General features: G+C 54.3%; 1 protein-coding gene across 1 annotated transcript; it reads left to right on the top strand.

The window, feature by feature from the left end:
• Positions 1-391: 391 nt before the first annotated feature.
• Positions 392-20,210, top strand: LOC111151545 (MYCBP associated protein). The gene is made up of 19 exons (XM_022509609.1): positions 392-467; positions 6,087-6,214; positions 7,262-7,421; positions 7,559-7,662; positions 8,403-8,586; positions 8,842-8,957; positions 9,711-9,861; positions 10,749-10,864; positions 10,946-11,061; positions 11,492-11,600; positions 13,259-13,448; positions 14,090-14,277; positions 15,239-15,385; positions 15,871-16,296; positions 16,680-16,801; positions 17,402-17,517; positions 17,917-18,053; positions 18,218-18,388; positions 20,043-20,210. The coding sequence occupies exons 1-19, from the start codon at positions 392-394 to the stop codon at positions 20,142-20,144; spliced, it is 2,859 nt and encodes a 952-aa protein (XP_022365317.1). The 3' UTR covers positions 20,145-20,210.
• The last annotated feature ends 482 nt before the right edge of the window (positions 20,211-20,692 follow it).

The raw sequence follows: 20,692 nt of genomic DNA, 5'->3' as shown, positions 1-20,692 counted from the left end.
GGGAAAGCCGGAGCCTGGGCCGCCCCTACCCTGCCGTCCCACCCACCTCCCCCAGTACTTGGCGCCTCGCCCCGCTCTCGCTGGCCACTGACGTCACGGCGCTCTCCGGCGCCCCTTTGACGTCACGCCCCGCTGTGCTCCGGATTCGCGCGCGGGAGGAGTGAACCACGGCGGGCGCGTGGGCGTGGCCGGATGAAAAAGATGGCTGCCAAGCAGTCTCCGCCCAAGTTGATCGGTGGGTGCGCGCCCCCGCGCGGGACGCTGGTTGCTATGGACGCGTCGGCGGCCGCTGGCGGGAGGGCGCGCGCGCGCGGGGTTGCTGGGGTGCCGCACAGCCTCGTTATCCCAGGTCCCCGCGGCGCAGGGCCGCGCTCAGAGCGCGGGCGACACCATGAAGTCTTTAAAGAAGGAGTCCCGCCTAAGAATACCTGCAAACAGATTCTTGGAGGCCGCAGAAGCCATTAAAGGTTGGCGCTGGCAGCCTTGGGAGCTCAGGAGAACCCTACAGGGGCTGGGGTTCTTGGACGGGATTCAAGACACGGGGCCTGGAGGACGGGGGTAACAGCAGGATGGAGGTAAAGATCACGGGGGAATGGGGTACGGAATAAGGCGTACCCCATACCTCAGGGATGATGTACAAGGCAGCGACCCACGAAGGGTGGGGGTCCAGTACCCTGGGCCTTGGGGATGGGGACATAGGAACACTGACAGAGGCCTCAGGGATCAACTGCTGGGGAGATGGCTTGGGGAAGGAAGGCATAGGAGACCTCTACGTCTAACCATATCTTAGGGTGGGACTCAGAAGGCAGGAGCCCTCCACTGGGTGGGGTGCAGAAGAGTCAGGAAAGAGTTTTAGAAGGGCCAGGAACTGGAGTCCTTGGGAAAAGAAGTTCAGGAAAGAATGCAAGAAACATGTCGAGGTGGTGAAACCAACACCTTGGGCGGATTCTTGAGGATGTTCACCTAAGAGACCTGCTGGAAAAACCCAGAAGAAATGACTAACTCGGCCAGTTCTGTTTCCCACCCTGTATATCCATCCTTTTGGGATGGATGACACCTATCCCAGTTGTTTAACCTGGAGCCCATTGCAGACATGACTACTTCCTGGCCGCCTCAGCTACCCTCTGGTTGCAGGTGGCAGGGTCCCGGGGTGTCTAACTGCACACTGACCCCCATGGACATGTTCCCATTTGCAGCCCACCCCCTGTTTCCATTTACTGAGGGTCTGCTGTGTGTGGGCACTGTGCTGGGCAGCAATGGTGTCAGTATCCACTGTGTGACCCCGGCCCACAAGAAACGCAGAGTCTAGTGACCTGTGGGAGGAGGAACCAGACAAATATGAATGCTGCAATATTGGGATCCCTAAGTGGTTATGGGGGCTCAGAGTACCTGACCCAGGCCTTAGATGCTAGAATCTGAGGGGAAGGTTTTCTGAAGAAGGTGGCATCTGTGGCTGGCCTCCTTCCTCCCCTCCCCTGCAAAAGGCAGTTTGCTTCTCCAGGTCTAGGGAGCCGGGAGCCGTGTGAGCTAAAGCATGGAACTAGGACACTGGTGGCCAGGGCAGAGGTGGTGGATGTGGAGGAGAGGGAGGGAGCCAGACAGGGCTGCACAGGTAGGCAGGGGCCAGACCAAGCAAGGGCTTCACTTGCTAAGTCAGAGTCTGGACGTGCTCTTGCAGGCGCTGGGGAGGCCCAAAGCCTCAGAGCAGTGGTGAAAAGCTCAGTGGGAGGAGAGGAGGAGGTCTGCCATCAGCAGGGACCCCTGGGAGGCCTGCTTAGTCATTATGGCTGGCTTTAATCCCTCTTTATAGTATAAAAGTCCAATTTAGGCTGAGTTGAGATGCTGTTTCATGATATAACTTTCTTAAGATTTAGAGAGAGACAACAGGAGCTGGTGGGGGAGGGGCAGAGGGAGAGAAGCCGACCCCCCACTAAGCAAGGAGCCCTCTGACGACATGGGGCTTGATCCCAGAACCCCAAGATCATGACCTGAGCCAAAGGCAGACACGTAACTGGCTGAGCCACCCAGGCACCCCTCATGATCTAATTCTTAATAGTGGACAGAGAAAGAAGAGCTGGGATCTTTTCCCAAGGGCAGTCAAGGTCTTTCCTAGCTACTGCCTCCTGCACACCTAGTTTCTGGATCTTATCAGATTTGAACTTTCTGCTGTACACAAATCAAGGAACGATTTATCACTACATAGTTATTTTTAAGAAGGGGAAATGTAATTTGTTAAATAGCCATTTGAGTTGAGAGCATGCACCAGGGTGAGGAGGGGAAAAAAACCTGTTTAGTTTAGCATGCAAGATACCTTTTTTTCCTCCTAAATATCTCAAGGGACGTCGGTAATGTAGTAGGACAATACTTTTATTCCCCCCACCCCCGATATAATACAGCTAATCCACAAATATAATCTTATGCTGTATTTCTCCAGGGTCTCTGAATTATAAGCAAAAAGGCAAGCAAATATCGTGACTATAAATCTGTTTAGGGATGCGAGCCCTTTTGCCTTCCAAGTTTGCTTTTGTTACGAAACTGGGAAGATTCCCAGCCGTCCCAGATGCCCCTCCCTGATCAAGTAAAGCTCAGCCCTGGTAGGGACAGCGTCTCCCTTGGTTCCCCCAGATTGCACTGTTCTCAAAGACAAGTTCTCAAAGACCTTGATCAACACGGAAAAAGGATAACATCTAGATAACACAAGAAACAGAAAACTCAAGGCCAGGTTTCTTCTCCAAGGCTTCCCCCGTTTTCCTCCACTCCTACCCAGCCTGAGCACCTTGCTTCCAGCTGCCTGGCCTACCTCCGGCCAAAATGTCGCCCAACTGCCCCGTGCAAGAGGGCTGGTCTTTGACCCCCTCACGGCTGCCAGGATCAAGGCAGAAATGCCAGCTGTGGGGCTCACTCAGCTTGGCTTTCCAGACCAAAGAACAGGAAAATAGCTGAGCTTCCATAGGTTTAGTAGTGAGACACATCCTGACCCTGCCGAGTACCCTCCCCCAGGTCCTGAAATGACCCCCACACAATCGTCCTTCCTCCCTGCTCTCCCCCGCTTGCCTCTCCATACTACTGCCATCCCCCGCCCAGCCCCCAGTCCACCTGGCTTACCCTCATTGGATGAATCACTCTGAAACGCTGCTTTTACCAACGCAGTCTCCTGGACCAAACCTCCTTCCTGCCAGTGAGAAGACAAATGCTTCAGCCTTACTTTACCAAGCTGACATGCCCTGATTTTTCTGTCATCCCTAATGGCACCCCCACCTCCCCCAACAAGCCTTCTGTGTCGCCATGCCCCCACATATGCCATGCTCAGCCCTGCCTCCCCCTTTGCTCTGTGACCTCACCTGGAACAGCTCTGTTTGCTGCTCTGCCTGTCCCAAGGTTTCTGGTCCTTCAGGGCCTAACTCAGCCTCTGACCCTTGCACGTGCTCTTCTGGACCTTTCTTTACAGCCCTAACCTGTAGGATCCGCATCCATTTGTTCCTCCTTTGATGTGTAACCAAACACCTGGTCTTTGCCACTAACTCAGGGCCTTATGTGATGCTGGTGTGTGTTAGTGTCTGCTGCTATTTTCAGCTCCTCAAGGGAAGAGCCCTATCTTCACCTTTTATACCACCTTCCCTGCAGTTCATAGCACAGAGAAATTGCTTGGTAAATATTCTGTAGGGTGAATTGAAATTTAAAATGTATATATCATTTTTCCAAAGACTTCCTTAACTAGAACACACTGCTCCCTGACTGTATGTTATACCAGAGCTTTGAACTGCATCCAAGATAACCTCAGAAAAACCTCAGAGCAGAGTTTCACGATTTTGGAAACCTTTAGCAATGTTGAAGGTTTAAAATTTACACATGGTGATTAGACACCCACCAGTGAAAAGCACACATCTGGAGATGTGTAATCCCTTGGGAAGCTGTAGATCCAGACGAGGTGACAGACGGAGGAAGCAAATGTCCTGGAAAACATAAATAATTCCAAAATAGTTATTTATGTGAAGTCTATTTATTTATTTACTTCACCCCTATGCCCAGTGTGGGGCTCGAACTCATGACCCCGAGATTGAGGATCATGCGTTCCTCCAACTGAGCCAGCCAGGTGCCCCCAGGTTCCAAAATGTGTATTAAAACCGGCCTGCAACTGCTCCCCGTTGTCTCTTGGACGACCACCAACACGGGTGACTTTGGGGAGAAGGGAGAGAGGAAGTAGAAATTCAAGCCTAAGGGTGCACCTTCCCGTGGGGCAGCAGATGGGACCAGAACGTGGGGTTAAGCCCATCTGCCCTGTTTGCGTGTGTGTGTGTGTGTGTGTGTGTGTGTGTGTGTGTGTGTACGCACACCGAGTCCTGCAGTTTCACTGACAGATACTCCTGGGTGTCTGCTGACCCCGTCACCGAGGAGAGGACTCTGACCGATAGGCCTCATTTAGAGTTACGCTGTTGGGATGATTCTGGCTTGGGTGTTTTGGCCACCATGTGGCCACTTCCTACAAAACATTTGATTTGGGTCATCAAAAACCCCCACTTTGATGTTTGAGTGATAATGGCCCCTTGAACATTAGAGCACTCTTGAGTAGCAGTGGACAAAACCAAGTTTTGGTTTAAAGTCCCTGAAGGCTGGACTTGGGCTTTCTTTTGCGTATTCTGTGTCAGGCCTTACCTAAGAACATTCTAAACCAGGGGGCAGCAGCCAGAGAAACAAAATGCATTTGAAACTGTAAACCCACGTCTGTGGAAGGAAGGCAGGGAGGGCGTCCTGGCTGGGGAGCGACTTGCTCTGTCCACGAGTTCTCAGTGCTGCGCTCCTGCTGGCCTGTGCAAGAAAGAGGCTCAGATCTCTCCACTTTCCTCCAGTCCCATGAGCCGCTTTTGTCAAGCCCTTCGTTCCCCCCATAGACTCCTAAACACTCCCCCCATTCCATCTTGCGCCCCTTATCCATTCCTTGCCATATTATGACCCTTGGGGTAAAGACCAAAGTCCTTTACACAGCTCACTAAGCTCTGAGCCATGTGGCACCTACTTCCCTCCCAGGCACAGCTTCCTACCCCCCACCTCGCTGCTCTCCAGCTATTTAAAAAATGTGCTTGGAGTTCCAGATGCCCACTCTCTTCTGTCGCCTCTAGGCCTCTCCGTGCTCTTCCCTTTGGAATGCCTATTCCCCAGAGCCTTTCCCGTGTCTAAGCTCCATCATCTTCAGCTCATAGTGTAAACATCACCTCCTCAGGAAGCCCCCCTGACCTCCCCACACATGGGGCTGGGGTACCTCCCTGGACACCCCCATAGTGACCCTAGTTCAGGGAACCTGTTTGATAGTCTTGTTTGGGCTTGTGCTCTTGGAGGCCCGAGATTCTGCTTTATATCCCCAGAACCTAGCACAATGCCTAGCGAGATGCTTAAACAGTATTTATTAAATGAAAGAATGTGAAATAAATGCTCAGGGGTGAAGGTTCTGCTTTGCCCAGAGCATCTGCATTTTAGCCAGTGTCCTAAGAAACCTGACGTCTTCACCTAGAACAATGCGTCAATGCCGCTAATGCGGAGAGCTGAGAAAGCATGTAGTCCCGTTGTCCCAAACTCCTATGCTTCAGAACCACCGAGGGAGTTTTTATAAAATACAGTTCCCTTGGCCCTGGCCCCAAGAAGTAGCTAGAAAGCTCTCTTAGTAAAACTCTTCAGAAGACCCTCAGGCAGACATTTGACAAATATTTGGAAAACATTGATTTAGTTGGGCTTTCTCTTTTTACAAAAAGGAAAACAGAGACCAGGAGAGGCTAGGTGATACACCCAAGGTTGGATAGCTTATAAATGGCACAGCCTGGAATGGACTATCTTCCGATCGCAACTCCAGCTCCAAAAGTTCCAGTCACTGTAGCAGGCCAAGGGGGACAGGTAGGGGGACATTTGAGAGAGAACTCCAGGCCACCTTGGTAGCCTCTGCTGTCTGTCTAGTTGAGCTCTGCCTTCTACCATGAACTCTAATGTAGATAGATATTAGCTTTTATATATTACAATATATATTATATATCTCTATTAGAATATACACTGCACATATATTTATATTTCAGCAGTGGTACCTTTCTGCTTCTCTTTAGAAAAGAAGAGGACAAAGGTAGCTGAACAGCCCACACCCCCCATTCAGGAAGAACCTGAGCCTGTTAGCAATGTCCTACAAGGGGATGACATTCTTGCCTTAGCCATTAAGAAGGAAGATCTAAAGAAGGTAAGGATGAAGTCCAGGATCCTTTATTGCAGGAGGATTTCTGGGTCAGTCTGCATGGTCAGGAACATCAACCGTGCCCACTGTCTCTCCACCATCTCCCCACCCAGAGGGAGTGTCTAATTCCATGGAAAAATCGAACATGGATTCTTCGCACTTTTGCATCTAAAGGAATTTTTTTAAAAAGATTTTATTTAGGGGCGCCTGGGTGGCTCAGTGGGTTAAAGCCTCTGCCTTCGGCTCGGGTCATGATCCCAGGGTTCTGGGATTGAGCCCCACATCGGGCTCTTTGCTCAGCAGGGAGCCTGCTTCCTCCTTTCTCTCTGCCTGCCTCTCTGCCTGCTTGTGATCTCTGCCTGTCAAATAAATAAATAAAATATTAAAAAAAAAGAATTGAAAAAAAAGATTTTATTTATTTATTTGACAGAGAAAGACACACAGAGAGAGGGAACACAGGCAGGGGGACTGGGAGAGGGAGAAGCAGGCTTCCTGCAGAGCAGGGAGTCCGATGCTGGGCTCGATCCCAGGACTCCAGATCATGGCCTGAGCTGAAGGCAGACGCTTAACGAATGAGCTACCCAGGAACTCCCATCTGAAGGAATTTGCTATGTGGTTTATTTTAACATTGCCGAGAGTCCTAGAGAACCATAGGGAAATGACATGTTCAGGTGTCTTGCTTCCCACAGAGGCAAGTGCCCATCATCCCCATTTCATAGAAGGGAAAATGAGTCTGAGGAGTACATTGCAGGTGTGGATACAGCTGCTGAACCCGCACCCCATGCTTTACCTGGAAGAGTCAGCTACTTCTCACCTGCACTGTCTGGAGGGTTTAAATGTTACTTTTTCCCTCCCGGACATCACTGAGACTTTAGTCTGTGGCATAGACATTTCCTCGACAGCATATGGACAAAGCTGGAACAACAGATTTGTCAGCCTTCAGGAATTCCACCAAAAATTAGGACCGAGGAGATGGGTGGTGTTTTTCTTCCTCCTGATCTCAAGTGGAATTCTCCTGTTTTGTTTTATTTATTTATTTATTTATTTTTTAAGCAACACATTCCTCGCTTCATTAAGACACAAGATCGACCTGCTGTTACCCAGAAATTTATCATTCGGAAACTCAAGCCCAAGGATCCGAAGAGGAAGGTCTGCCACTTAGTTGCACATCCTGCTACCCCAGATGCAGCCATGAAGCCCCTGGACTACTCTGGTACGGCCCCGGCTTGACCCTGTCAGCCTTGGCCTCTGAGTTCATGGGCCCAGCCTTGGGAGGAAAATGGGTCACCAACAGAAAGTAACTGCCTTGAAACATTGACATGAGCTAGTCCCTCCCTGCCATCTCCCCAGGCCCAGGCGACAGCTTCCATGGCTGTGACCAGATCCTGCCTCACCACATCCTGGGGAGTCTCCAGGACTTTAAGAGAATTGCCATTGCTCAAGGGAACACCCAGGTTGGTTTGCGCAGAGCTGTGGGGAGGGGAGCAGTCACTGGAGACATTCCGGTGGTACTCACCTGGTGGAACCAAGCACAACTTGGGGACTGGGGGCCCCTTCTGGGCCCTGGAATCTGAAAAGCTCATGACCCTCCCCCCGAAAGAGTGAAGCCCCTTTAGACTGGCTTCAGCTGAAGTCAGCAATTCACCGTAAGGATAGAGAGGTGCCTCAAGGAACCCCAAAGCCAGAGTGTGCCGGGCTCCAGTGAGAACCCAGAGAGGCATCGGGGCTCGGGGCTCCTGTTCCTCTGCGCACCACTGGCTTTATTAGCCCTTCGCCAAAGCCTGGCCTGCTCGCCTCTTTGGTGCACACGGTGGAAGAGGGCAGCTTCTCGCAGCTCCTGTGACTGCGCGTCAGTCTGTCTGTCTGTCTGTCTGACTTGAGCTTTGCTGGCTTTCAGCAAAGCTTTGCTTCCTTGGCTCCAGGCAAAACACCTCTGCCAGGTCAGGTGCTAAGAGGCCTGGGGTCATATAAAAATGGCTCGGTCACCCTGCCTGTGAAGGTGTCAGTTAGCATCATTTGTGAGGAGACAGAGAGACTGAGAGTTGCTATGTCAGGGTCCAGAAGAGGAGGGACTCTGAGCAGAGGGGGAGGACGGCAGGGGGTGAGGCCTGGAGAAGTCTCTGCTCTCGCCACTCCCCCACCCCCCGCCAACACCTGCTTCTTACCCTTTGCACACTCTCCCTGTACTTTTCAGCTGGCTGAGCTGATCCCCACCCCGCCGGCTCTGGTGACCCTCATGTCGGCGAAAGAAGAGCCAAAGGAGAAAGCCCCCAGAGAAAAGAAGGCACATCCCTGGGCCCCACCTCCTCAGCACAACTTTCTCAGAAACTGGCAGCGTCACATCGCCTTGCGGAAGAAGCAGCAGGAAGCCCTCAGCGGTGAGCACAGTGGACAGGGTTCCCCCCGGGCCTCGGCCACCACCCAGGCTCCGCTGCTGTGTTTTCCCATGGCTCCACCTGGCCGAAGCCTGGATGCAGCCTGGTCACGTTGTGCCCTCCACCCCCTCCACCCCCAAGTGCTTCCTGCTCTTAGTGGGTCCAGAAATCAGTCCATCCTGGGGCTGACCAGGCACAGGGCTAGGCTCCTGTTCTGACCTGAGGGAGGGGCTGCATTCTTGGCTCTCACCTTTCCAGAACACCTGAAGAAGCCAGTGAGCGAGCTGCTGATGCACACTGGGGAGACCTACAGACGGATCCAGGAGGAACGGGAGCTCATTGACCGAACACTTCCAACACAGCATGATGGGAAGGTAAGGACAGAGTTCCCAGGTGCTCTGTGAGGAAGGGGGTTCTGGATCCAAGGATGGCTGCCTCAGGTTGCACCGTTAGGAACAAGAAAATTGGGGCGCCTGGGTGGCTCAGTCGTTAAGCGTCTGCCTTCAGCTCAGGTCATGATCTCAGGGTCCTGGGATTGAGCCCGGCATCGGGTTCCCTGCACTGCAGGAAGCCTGCTTCTCCCTCTCCCACTCCCCCTGCTTATGTTATGTTCCCTCTCTCGCTATGTCTCTCTCTGCCAAATAAATAAGTAAAATCTTAAAAAAAAAAAAAAGGAACAAGAAAATATGCTCATTGCAAGGCATTTTGAAGCCCTTAAGGCCTTCACTGTTACCAGGCTTTCAGGGGCCTGACTAGCGAGGTTGCTCAGCCTGTGGTGGTCTGAGGTAGTCAGTTTGAGGGAAAAGATATCATGGTATTGGGATATTAGAATAGTCTCAGTGTTCTCCTAAAAGCCAAGGCTCCAGCTTTCAGGGGACCTGGGGCACCGTCCTCTGCCATGGTTTGTCAGTACGGTGCCTCTATGGGCCTGTGCCATCCGTCTGGGGCTACAGAAGAGCACAGTGGGTGCTTCTATCCTGCTCTCAGCAGCAGGGAATCCCCCCTAGGGAGAGCATCTGAGGTCTGTGGCACTCTTGTCCCGCTGGGCACCCCCCCCCCCCCGCCGCCTCCACCAGCCTCTCTCCAAAGTGCCCAGGTGTTGTGACTCCCCTGTCCTTCCTTGCCAGACCTGTGAGGAGACCAGTGGGTTCTGGAGTCGCCTGGAATACTTGGGAGATGAATTGACGGGTCTGGTGATGACAAAGACAAAAGCTCAGCGTGGCCTCCTGGAACCCATCACTCGCGTCAGGAAGCCCCAGTGCATCCAGGCAGAGATGGGTGAGGAGCGGGCTGGAGACGCGACGGCAGCTCGTGGCTGGCCTAGGAGGGGGAATGGCATGGCTCCAGATGAGAATGGCCTGGGATGGAGGCCCATAACCCCCGGAGGTCCAGCCCCCCTGCAGTAAGACAGTGATGGAAGGGGGACAGGGGAAAGTGGGAGCAGAAGCTGTGGGGCTGCTCTGTCCACGTGGCCACCATGGCTCGTGGTCATCGAGCCCCTGGAACATGGCTGGCATGGACTCAGGTGTGCTGTAAGAACTGCACACTGGGTTTCAAAGATTAGTACTAAAAGATATATTTTATTAATCACTTTTATATTGATTACATGTTGAAATGATACTATTCTTGATCTTGGGTTAAACTGTATTAATGAAGTGAATTTCACCTGTTTCTTTTCGCCTTTTCCAATGTGGCATCTCGGGAATTTTCCATGACATTAGTGGCTTGCTTTTGTGGTTTGCATGCTATTTCTCTGCTGGGTTCGGGCCCCAGCTGTGTTGGGTCTGCGAACTCCAGTGGGTTTCTTAAGCCCTCTTGTCCTCAGTTTCCCCACCTGTAAAGTACTGTGGGAGTGTTCAGTGGGACAGGGTGTGCAGTAGGAGGTTTTGGCTGGCTGTTAAACACTCAGTCAGATGTGGCTGCTGTTGTGATTATAATCGAAAGGTTTGCAGGGTTCTGAGCTGGTCGTGCAGGAGTCCTGCACAGGGCTGCTGAGGCAGTAGGGATGGGGCGGGAGGACCGGAGTCAAGCCTCACAGGGAAGCCATACTTTCCCCTTTCCCAGAAGCGGTGCTGGGGTGTGTGCTTGTGGCGCCCCTGATTAGTGGGTGGGGAAGAGACCCCCGCAGCCGACTGTGCTGAGGGCCCCTGGCCCCGCCACTCTAGGATTGCCGGCCTGGAAGGAGGCTGGGTATCGCTACACCTGGGATCGGAGTCTGTTTCTGATCTACCGACGCACAGAGCTGCGGAAGCTCATGGCAGAGCTGGATTTCAGCCAGCAGGTACGCCTCTGGGCAGTCCCAAGCCCCTTGTGATGCACCTGTCTTCGGTCAGCTAATCTTCCCTTTCTCGGTCTCTCTAAGGATATTGATGGCCTGGAGGTGGTGGGCCAAGGGCATCCGTTCACCGCTGTGAAGGTGGAAGACTTCACAATATTTGACAGGAACCAGGAAAGCTCTTCAGAAGACACGGTGCCCTTGTGAGTCGGCCCGGGCCCCAGGGAGAGGGGACAGGGAGAGTGGCTTCCCCCGGCACCCGCAGTATAAAGGGCAGACTCCCCACTCTGAAATCCAGGGCCTCCATCCCCGCCTCTCTCTGGGCCCCTCCCAACACCTGTGCCAGCTTTTTCTGTGACCATCTGCTCCCTCCCAGCAACCAGCCCCTAACGGGGATTTCCCTGCCATTCCTTTGCTGGTAAATGCCGTGCGTGCTGCATGGCCATGTGCGAAGAGTCTCTGTGTGTCCCAGCAGCACCTGCCTGTGGGGATAGAGCAGGACGAGGCCCGACTGGAGCTGAGGGTACTCCATCAGAGGGCAGAGCCCAGCACCTGTCCAGGCCATTTCCCTGGGTGCCATGGGGCAAGACTGGGGTAGCCTCAGGGGAAGTAAGTCCTTGGTCTTTCTTACAGAGATTTGGCCAGTTACCCTGATGTGGTCCCCATGCCTATTCTTGGCCCTTCTCTGCTGTTCTGTGGGAAGCCAGCTTGCTGGATCAGAGGCAGTAACCCACAGGACGAGGTAAAACGGATTCCACCCTCGCCCACCTGCTGGAAGGGCCTCCCTTGCGTGCAGTCCCAGGGTGACTGTGGCAGTCACAAGCAGCCTGGACAGTCACCTCTTTGCATTTATCTGGTCATACATTTAGCATGTCTGAAAACGGTAACAGGAGTGCTAACTTGCACCAGAATAAAATCACGAGGCTGAAAAGAGACTGTCACAAGCCACCCAGTTTGTACCCAGCCCCCAAGCATGTAAATAAGCAAACCTCAAACAGGTATGGCTTTGGGGCACCTGGGTGGCTCCGATGGTTAAGTGTCTGCCTTCGGCTCAGGTCATGATCTCCAGGTCCTGGGATCGAGCCCCACAACAGGCTCCTAGCTCAGTGGGGAGTCTGCTTCTCCCTCTGCCTCTCCCTCTGCCTGTCTTGTGCTCTCTCTCTCTCAAATGAATAAATAAAATCTTTTTTTAAAAAACCAAACAGGTATGGCTTCAAGAAGGTTCTAAAATATTCTTCAGGGGCGTCTGAGTGGCTCATTTGGTTAAGTATCCAAGTCTTGTTTTCAGCTCAGGTCATGATCTCAGGGTCATGAGATTGAGCCCCATATCGGCTTCCATGCTGGCCATGAAACCTACTTAAGATTCTGTCTCTCCTGGGTGCCTGGGTGGCTCAGTCAATTAAGCGTCTGCCTTGGGCTCAGGTCATGATCCCAGGGTTCTGGGATCGAGTCCCCCGTTGGGCTCACAGCTCAGCGGGGAGTCTGCTTCTTCCTCTCCCTCTGTTCCTCCCCCCTGCTCATGCCCTCTGTCTCTTTCTCTCTCAAATAAATAGTCTTTTTTTTTTTTTTAAGATTTTATTTATTTGAGAGAGAGAGACAGCAAGAGAGGGAACACAAGCAGGAGGAGTGGGAGAGGAAGAAGCAGGCTTTCCGCTGAGCGGGGAGCCTGACATGGGCTCAATCCCAGAACCCTGGGATCATGACCTGAGCCCAAGGCAGATGCTTAACCAACTGAGCCACCCAGGTGCCCCTAAATAAAGTCTTAAAAAGACCCCAAAAAACTAAAAACTAAAAAAAGATTCTCTCTCTCCTTCTTTCTCTGCCCTCCCCCCACCCCCTCAGCCCACCCCCCCACCACCTTGCTTGCAGGCATATGCCCACTCTCACTTTCTCTCTTAAAAAAAAAAGAAAAAGGGGCACCTGGGTGGCTCAGTGCTTAAGCCTCTGCCTTCGGCTCAGGTCATGATCTCAGGGTCCTGGGATCGAGTCCCACATCGGGCTCTCTGCTCTGCGGGGAGCCTGCTTCCTCCTCTCTCTCTCTCTCTCTCTCTCTCTCTCTCTGCCTGCCTCTCTGCCCACTTTTGTTCTCTCTCTCTCAAAAAAAAAAAAAAAAAAAAAAAAGAAAAGAAAAGAAAAGAAAAAAACCCGTCAGATCTAAGGAGCAGAACTGCTCATCAGATACACAATCTGTTTTCTCTCCCCTTCTTGCTGTGGATGGCAGCCTCAGAGACAACCGCTACTGGAGGACAATGCTAGCACTCAGAGCGCCCAGGCCCTGGAGGACTGGGACACGGGACTTTCAGTGCCAAACCCAAAAAGTTGCTTTCAAACCAGGATGAATTGGTCACCGGAGGCCAGAGCCTCCCTGAGAGGCATTTCTCTTACCTCCTCCTTCCCTAGAAGCATGTTGGAATTGCCGTCCGCTTGACCTTCGAAACTCTAGAAGGAGAGAAGACATCTTCGGAGCTGACCGTGGTCAATAATGGCACAGTGGCCATTTGGTACGACTGGCGGCGGCGGTCCCAGCCGGACTCTTTCCAAGGCCTGAAGAGAAACAGGATGCAGCGGTTTTACTTTAACAATCGAGAAGGTACCTGGCTGCCTCACTCCCTGCCTCCCGTTCTCCGTCTAAGAAGCCATGGTCGGGCTAATGCTCCTGCAAGGTTGAGCCACTCTCCCCTGCCTATTCCCTCCCATTTCTTCTGTGAATTATGTCCTCTCCCAGCTGTTCATGTCTGTAGGGGGGATGGTCGAACTCTTGAGAACACAGAGCAGTGAGTCACCAGGGAGCAAAAATTTTCTAGGGGTTCAGTTACCTAATTGCTCGCCCTGAGGCTAGGGCCATCTCCCCCACCATCCCTGTTTGCCTGGGACTTCCAGTTTTCACACAGAAAGTCCAAAGTCCCACATCCCAGGAGAACCCTCATTTTTGGGCAAACCAGGATGGTCTGTCACCCTGCCTGGGGCTCAGTTAACTGTATGTGCATAGGCATAGGGCTCAGTTAACTGTATATGCATAGGCTTAGGACTCAGTTAACTGTATATGCATAGGCTTAGGGCTCAGTTAACTGTATATGCACAGGCTTGGGGCTCAGTTAACCGTTTATGCATAGGCTTGGGGCTCAGTTGACTGTATATGCATAGGCTTGGGGCTCAGTTAACTGTATACATGCAGGCTTGGGGCCCAGCTAGCTCCTCTGTGGTGAAAACCTCTGTCTCCATCCCTCTCAGGTGTGATTCTGCCTGGAGAAACGAAAACCTTTACCTTCTTCTTCAAGTCTTTGCATGCTGGGATCTTCAGGGAATATTGGGAGTTTGGAACCCACCCCACTCTACTAGGAGGGGCTACCCTGCAGGTCAATCTCTATGCAGTCTCCCTGACTCAGGACATTTTTAGGGAAGAAAGGAAGTTACTAAAGGTAAGAGACCCAGGACCTTGGCCCCGTGGACACCAGAGAGGTTCCCCTGGACTTCTTGGTGCTGCCTTTGGGAATCCCCTTTCTCCCAGCCCCAGAGGTGAATGTTTCACAGACAAGCAGCTGGTTTTGCTCAACACACACTCCCCAGGGCTTTGTGATGTAAAAGGTGGGTGGCATGGAGAGTAGGAACAGCTTTCTGCCCCATCCTACCTGGAGGCCCCCAGAACTGCTAGAAATACCTTTTGTGTTTGTTCACGTTGTCTGACGCTATCTATCCCCTGGGGTCAGATTTAACTGGCAAACCTTTAAAACTAGAGAGAACCCCCTAACTGGTGGGGCTGACCCCCAGAGAGAGAGCGTGGGCTCAGGGGTGGGCGCTGGGCCCCAGGTCCGCTCCAGAGCTGGCCAGCTGGGACAGTGCTTCCAGGCGCTCTGTAGAAAGCAGCCTGGTTCCTACTGTGGCCGCTGGATACGAGCCAACTCCCATAGCTGGGGCTCAGCCCACCGGGAGCACAGGTGATATGGACAAGTGCCGCGTCTGCTTTATTTGCTGACGGTAGGCCCCACCTCTCTCAAGAGCAGCCCCTCTACTGTTCCTGTGGCACCCAACAGGGTGGTCAAGCCACGCTCGCAACAGGGCCCAAACCGTGTGGCCCCTGCCCCTTGCCCTTCTTCCTAACCTGGGGAAAATGCTGACTCGGTGACCTCTGGCCCCATGAGGGAGCGACATCTCCTGGACTGCTTCCCCCCTACATCCTGTCAGATATCTGGAGATACCCAGGGATTTTGAGTCTGGGAACAGGAGTGTGTGTGTGAGAGACAGACAGACAGACAGACAGATGGTGGCAGGAGCTCAACCCCTAGGAAGTCACAAAGTCCTAAGGGCTCTGGCTCCCCTCAACGGGGCAACACGGGTTTCAAAAGGCTGAGCTGCCATCTTGTCTCCCCTTCCTGTCCCCAGCACAAGCTGGCTGCCCACGAAGCAGTCACCATCGTGGAAAGTGTGCTGCAGGAGCTGCTGAGTGGGATCCTGACCCCGGAACGCGCACAGTCCCCTGTCGACGCCTATCTCACGGAGGAGGACTTGTTCCACCATAGGAATCCTCGGGTACAGTGCTGGCCCCTGCGCCCTCACACACCCCCACCCCCACAACCCTGGGCCTGTTCTGAGCTTCTGCCATGAGTAACTCACTTTCTCCTCCCAGCAGCCGGGGGCGGGGGGGGGGTACTATTTAGATCCTCGCTTTACAGTGAGGAAACTGAGGCCCAGGGCAGTATTAAGTCATTTGCCCAAGATTACTTAGCAGGTAAGTGGATGCTTGGCCGGAATGAGCTTCGCAGACTCCTTCATTCAAACCCCATCTTGCTTGGAAATGCAAATACAAAAAAAGCTGGAAGTCAGAGATACTCAGGCCAAAAGGGAAGTGAGGAGCTGCTCTGGCCACAGAGGCTCCTGCGGGCTTCTTCCCTGTAGCCTCCATCCATACTCTGTGGGTGGGAGTCGGGGAGGGGAAACGGGGGAGGCTCCCCGGGACTTTGGGGACCTCTCCCCACCATCTCCCTGTTACGTGGCTTTACTTGCCTTCGCTGCAGCTGCATTACCAGCACCAAGTGGTGCAAAGCCTGCACAGCCTGTGGCGCCAGTACTTGGTCGTGCCCCCCAAGGCCGAGGAGGCCCGGCCCAGCGAGGAGGAGCACCTCAGCCCCAGGGCCCAGCCGGCTGTGCCCCTGCCAGCCTCCTTGGAGAAGCCCCCCCAGAACAGGGAGCCTTCAGCACACTTGAAGGGCCCAGTCTCCGAATCCCAGCCATCCCGGCAGGAGAATGAGGCCCGGAGGGACTCCCGGGATGCTTTGGGCTCCCAGAAGCCTGGAGCCAGGGCCCGGGCTGCTCAACGGAAGAGCATTATGGAGGAGATCCTGGTGGGGGAGAGCCCAGACCTGAGGAACACAAAGAGCCCCTGGGAGCCAGATGGCTTTCCCCCGCCTGAGTGGAACCTCTGCCTGGAGGATTTCAGAAAGGTGCTTGCCTGACTCTGCAGGGGTGGGTGGGGTTGCGGTCCTGGGCTGGGTGCCAGGGCACGGAGGGAGGACCCCAGCAGGCCCCCAGGCCCCCATGGGCAAAGAGACCCTTCTGAGGGCCCAGGGGAAGCAGTCTCTTGGGTCATCTCTTTTGGTCTTGGGTGCCTAAGCCACCCCGGTGCAGTGAGGGGGGCTCCCTCTCTGACCCAAACACACCTTGGAGAAGAGGGTTCATGGGTACTTGGTTCCGGGGGTGTCTCCTCTCCACGGCTGCACCTGCTCCTGGCCATCTGTCCTCACAGCACCAGCCCTGTCACTAGAGGACGCAGGGACCTTGGTGTCCCACACAGGACAGTTGCCCATGGTACTTATGACCCTGCCAGGCAGTGATGGCTCTCCCGGAGGAGAGCCAGAAGGAAGATGGCCTCATCAGGCTCAATAAAGCAGCCCTGGAGCTGTGCCAGGAGCAGAGGCCTCTGCAGTCTGACTTCCTGCACCAGGTGTGGTAAGTGTACCCCCCACCCAGCTGGCCCTGCCTCCCCACTGTGGCCTCTAGCCCCATCTAGCCTGTGGTTCTGGGCACGCCCCTTGAGCCCAGGTGCAGAAAGGTGCTGCAGACGCTCCCCGCTCTGCCACCTGCCACAGCAGCACCCCCAGCCGCCTGCCCCCTCCGGAGCAGTTAGAGCAGAGCAAGTGCCCAGTCTCTCTCCCATCCTCTCGCCCAGTTCCCTCTCAGTGAGCAGAGGAATGGGCCAAGGAGGAACCAGAGGGCAGCGAGGAGAGGGGCACAGCAAGGGCACAAAAAGCCTCGCTTCTCCTGTGGAACTTGCTTGGCTATGGGTGGGTGCCTTCGGTGGGGCCCGTTGGGCTGGGCCCAAGCGTAGCCAGGGTCTTAAGCTAACTGTCTCCTGGGCCACTCTTCCCTGACTGCTGCTTGAGGGAAGCTGGATCCCTACCTGAGCTCTGGCACAGGTGCTGATGAGGCTGCCAGCCCCCTCCATGGTAGCCCCCAGCACCCCTGTCTTAGAAGGGAAGGACCCACGCCTCCACACGTTCAAAGGCAAATGAGGGGTGATGGCTTGGTCCAGTATGCCTTGCTCTCTAGTTTGCAGCTGTGGCGGGATGTGATCGATGGCCTGGTGAGCCATTCCCTGTGGCTGAGGGCTCTGCTGGGCCTGCCTGAGAAGGAGACCATCTATTTGGACATCCCGGAAGAGCAAGGTCAGACTTCAGCCATGCACTGCGTAGCCTTGCCCCCTTGCACACCCATCTTGTGGGATCTCCGTCAGGTTGATCCTTGGAGTTGGCCCCATTAAACCCTCCTGTCTACTGCCAGGATTTGGGACCTAGAAGTGACCTGAGTGACCACCTTTGTCCAGTCCCCTGGTTTTACAGGTGGAGTCCCAGAGAGGTAGAATGACTTGCCCATGCCATAGATGGAGTGGTGGGGGAGCTGGGACTGGAACCAGGCCTCCCACCCCCACCGCGCAGCTCATGCGCCTGGACTGGGGGCTCTGCTCCTTCCTGGGGGCACAAGGGCTGAGGATCCTTGGCTTTTCCAACCCTGCCTGTGGGGTCCATGAGGCCAGGTCACACTGTCTTCCACTCACCCTCCCTTAGATCGAAAGTCTCCTGGCACAGAAGGGAAAATGACTACCACGAAATTTGGGAAGGAGGACCGTAAAGGCACAGCCCAGGAAAAGAAGCAGCTGGGAATCAAAGAGGACAGAAAAGCAGCCAAGTTGCCAGGGAAAGAGGCATGCTGGGACATAGGGTGGGCCCCCAGTGGGGCTGGGGCGGCATCAGAGGAGCTGTGGCAGGCAGGGCACTCAGTCTAGCATGACGCCTTGGCTCTTGAGAAAGGCCTGGGCCTCCCCTGGGGACTCCTGAAGGCCGTGTGTGTCTCTGTCTCTCCAAGCAGGACCGTGCAAACAGCAAGAAGCACAAGGCGAAGGATGATAAGAAACCGATGAAATCCTCAAGTCGGGACAGGCTTTCCTTGGAAGACGCTGTCCCTGACAGCACGACCCCTTCCCAGGAACCCATAGATCCCCTGGTCATGGAGAAGTACACCAAGAGGCTGCACATGGAGGTGAGGGCCTGAGCCCTGCGCCCAGATCTCCCCTTGCTCACACCCACTCTGCGGACCTTCCTCCCCTCCCTCATCCATCCCACTTATTCCACGAACAGTCAACCCTAGTGTGTCCTGCTGGAAGGCGGAAGCAGAGCTGCCCTCGTGAAGGGCATCCCAGTGTGCAAGACAGGCCTCATGCATAAGCGACACGCCCCGTGTGTTGGGTGGCAAGCATTCTGGAAGAGCGAGGGATAACCCAGGCCAGGGGGTAGGGAAGGCCTGGGTGGGGGTGGGGGAGCTTCACTGAGAAGGTGACATCGAGCAGACTCGAAGGGAGGTGCGGGGTGGCCCTGTGGCCATCGAGGAAGAGCGCCCTGAGCAGAGGGGGCAGCTAACCCAGGGGAGGGAGTGGGCCAGGAGGACAAAGGGCAGAGCCACCGAAAGGGAACAAGTCACAGGGCAGGTGGGGCTCTGTAGGCCACCGTGTGGACTTGGGGGTTTTCTGAGTGAGATGAAGAGTCCACAGAGGTTTGACTGGAGGAGTGACACAGTCTGACTTAGAAGACCAGAGGGATGGACCAGAAGCCCCTTCCTTTCTGCAGCTCCCACTTCCTGTCTGTGTGAGGTGCGTCTTGGCAGAGAAGTCCCTCCAGGGAGCAGCACATAGAGTGACTTTCCAGCAAGTGTAAGGGTTGTGACGTGCTGGAGAACATGCATGCTGGTTTATTCTTTTTATTCTTCTTTTTTTTTTAAGATTTTATTTATTTATTTGACAGAGATTACAAGTACGCAGAGAGGCAGGCAGAAAGAGAGAGGGGGAAGCAGGCTCCACACTGAGCAGAGAGCCTGATGCAGGGCTCGATCCCAGAACCCTGGGATTAGGACCTGAGCCGAAGGCAGAGGCTTAACCCGCTGAGCCACCCAGGCGCCCCGATACTGGTTTATTCTTAAGCCTCGAGTCTTAGAGGTTCACCCGAGTATGTGTTCCATTCTTTGTTACTGTTTCAGAGGACAGGTCCACAAAGCCACACTTGATTGTCACCGTGTCTGATGGCGGCACTTTGCCTGCCTCCGGTGTGGACAACTAGATAGTTGGGACCGTGTCACGTACACTGGGGTAACGCTCTGGATCACATCTGAGCAGAAGTCCCATTTGCTGCTGGTGACATCACGCGATGTCTGAAGGTTGATGGGGTGTAGATAGGAGTCTAAGGGCTTTCTGCAATGAAGAATCCGCCTGCCCAGGCTCATGTGCTCCAGCCCCACAGGAGGGCACCACCCTGGAGACATTTCAGTCTGAGGGTCTGTGATCTTACCAGAAGGAAAGCTGGCCTCTGGGTGGCCGAGGTAGAGCTGGCCCACCACCAGGGGAGGGGGGAGAGGGGGGTAAATGGGTACTGCTCCCTGGAATTACCCCTTTCACCACTCCAGGCTCTTGTGCCCCCATATGTCCCAAGGGCCTGGTGCAGGATTACTTCCTCAGATGGTTTGAAAAATAAAACTACCTGCCAAAACAAAAGTTCTGTAGAAACTCTGCAGGTGTGGTTTTACCCCTTTTGCGGCTCGATGTCCTGGTGTAGACCCCTCTGCCCGCATCGTGTGCTGGGTGCTGGCTTGTGGGGTGCCTTCCACAAAGTGAACCTCTGCCTGTGATTTCACTCCGTTCTTCCAGGTCTACGGGCTGCTGGACACCCTAGTGACTGATCTGATGGTCCTGGCTGACGAGCTCAGACCCGTAAAGGATGTCGAGGAGACTTTGCGTCTTTGCACCTGACTCATGTGCCCCAGGGGCCTTCTGGGAAACTGGTTCACAAACAAATCAATAAAGAACCTTCACGTTCCCACCACTTCCTTTAGGCCTTCACGTCTTGGACGTTAGATCTTGATGAGGGCAGCTCACGGCCAGGGTCCCTTGTGTCCCACCTGCCTCAGATTCCCCTCCTCCTCGTTCCCGGAGCCATCCAACAGGAGGAAGGAGAGACACACCTGGAAGGTGATGTGTGGGATAATGAGCGGAAGAGCAGGCTGGCACCAGGATAAGGAATGAATCAGGTGACAGGACAGAGAGCATCAGCCCTCGAAATCCTTGCGTCTGACCTTACTTGGCTCACGCTTTTGGAGTCACGCTTCCTGGAACCAGGTCTTCCCCAAGTGTCATCACCCAGTATGACTAAGTGTGAGACCAGGAGAACTGGATCCCATGGGGCCTGGCTCCCTGAGATCCTCCCACTTCCACTAGGTCAAGGGCCAGGTCCCAGTCTCTGGGGACCATGCTCACCACACTGTAGGACCCTAGAGGCCAGATCCCTATGTCCTCGGCAG

This window comes from Enhydra lutris, unplaced genomic scaffold, assembly GCF_002288905.1.
Source record: "Enhydra lutris kenyoni isolate GAN:26980312 unplaced genomic scaffold, ASM228890v2 scaffoldscaffold26, whole genome shotgun sequence".
NCBI lineage: Eukaryota > Metazoa > Chordata > Mammalia > Carnivora > Mustelidae > Enhydra > Enhydra lutris.
This window is presented reverse-complemented; position numbering and strand designations above follow the sequence as displayed.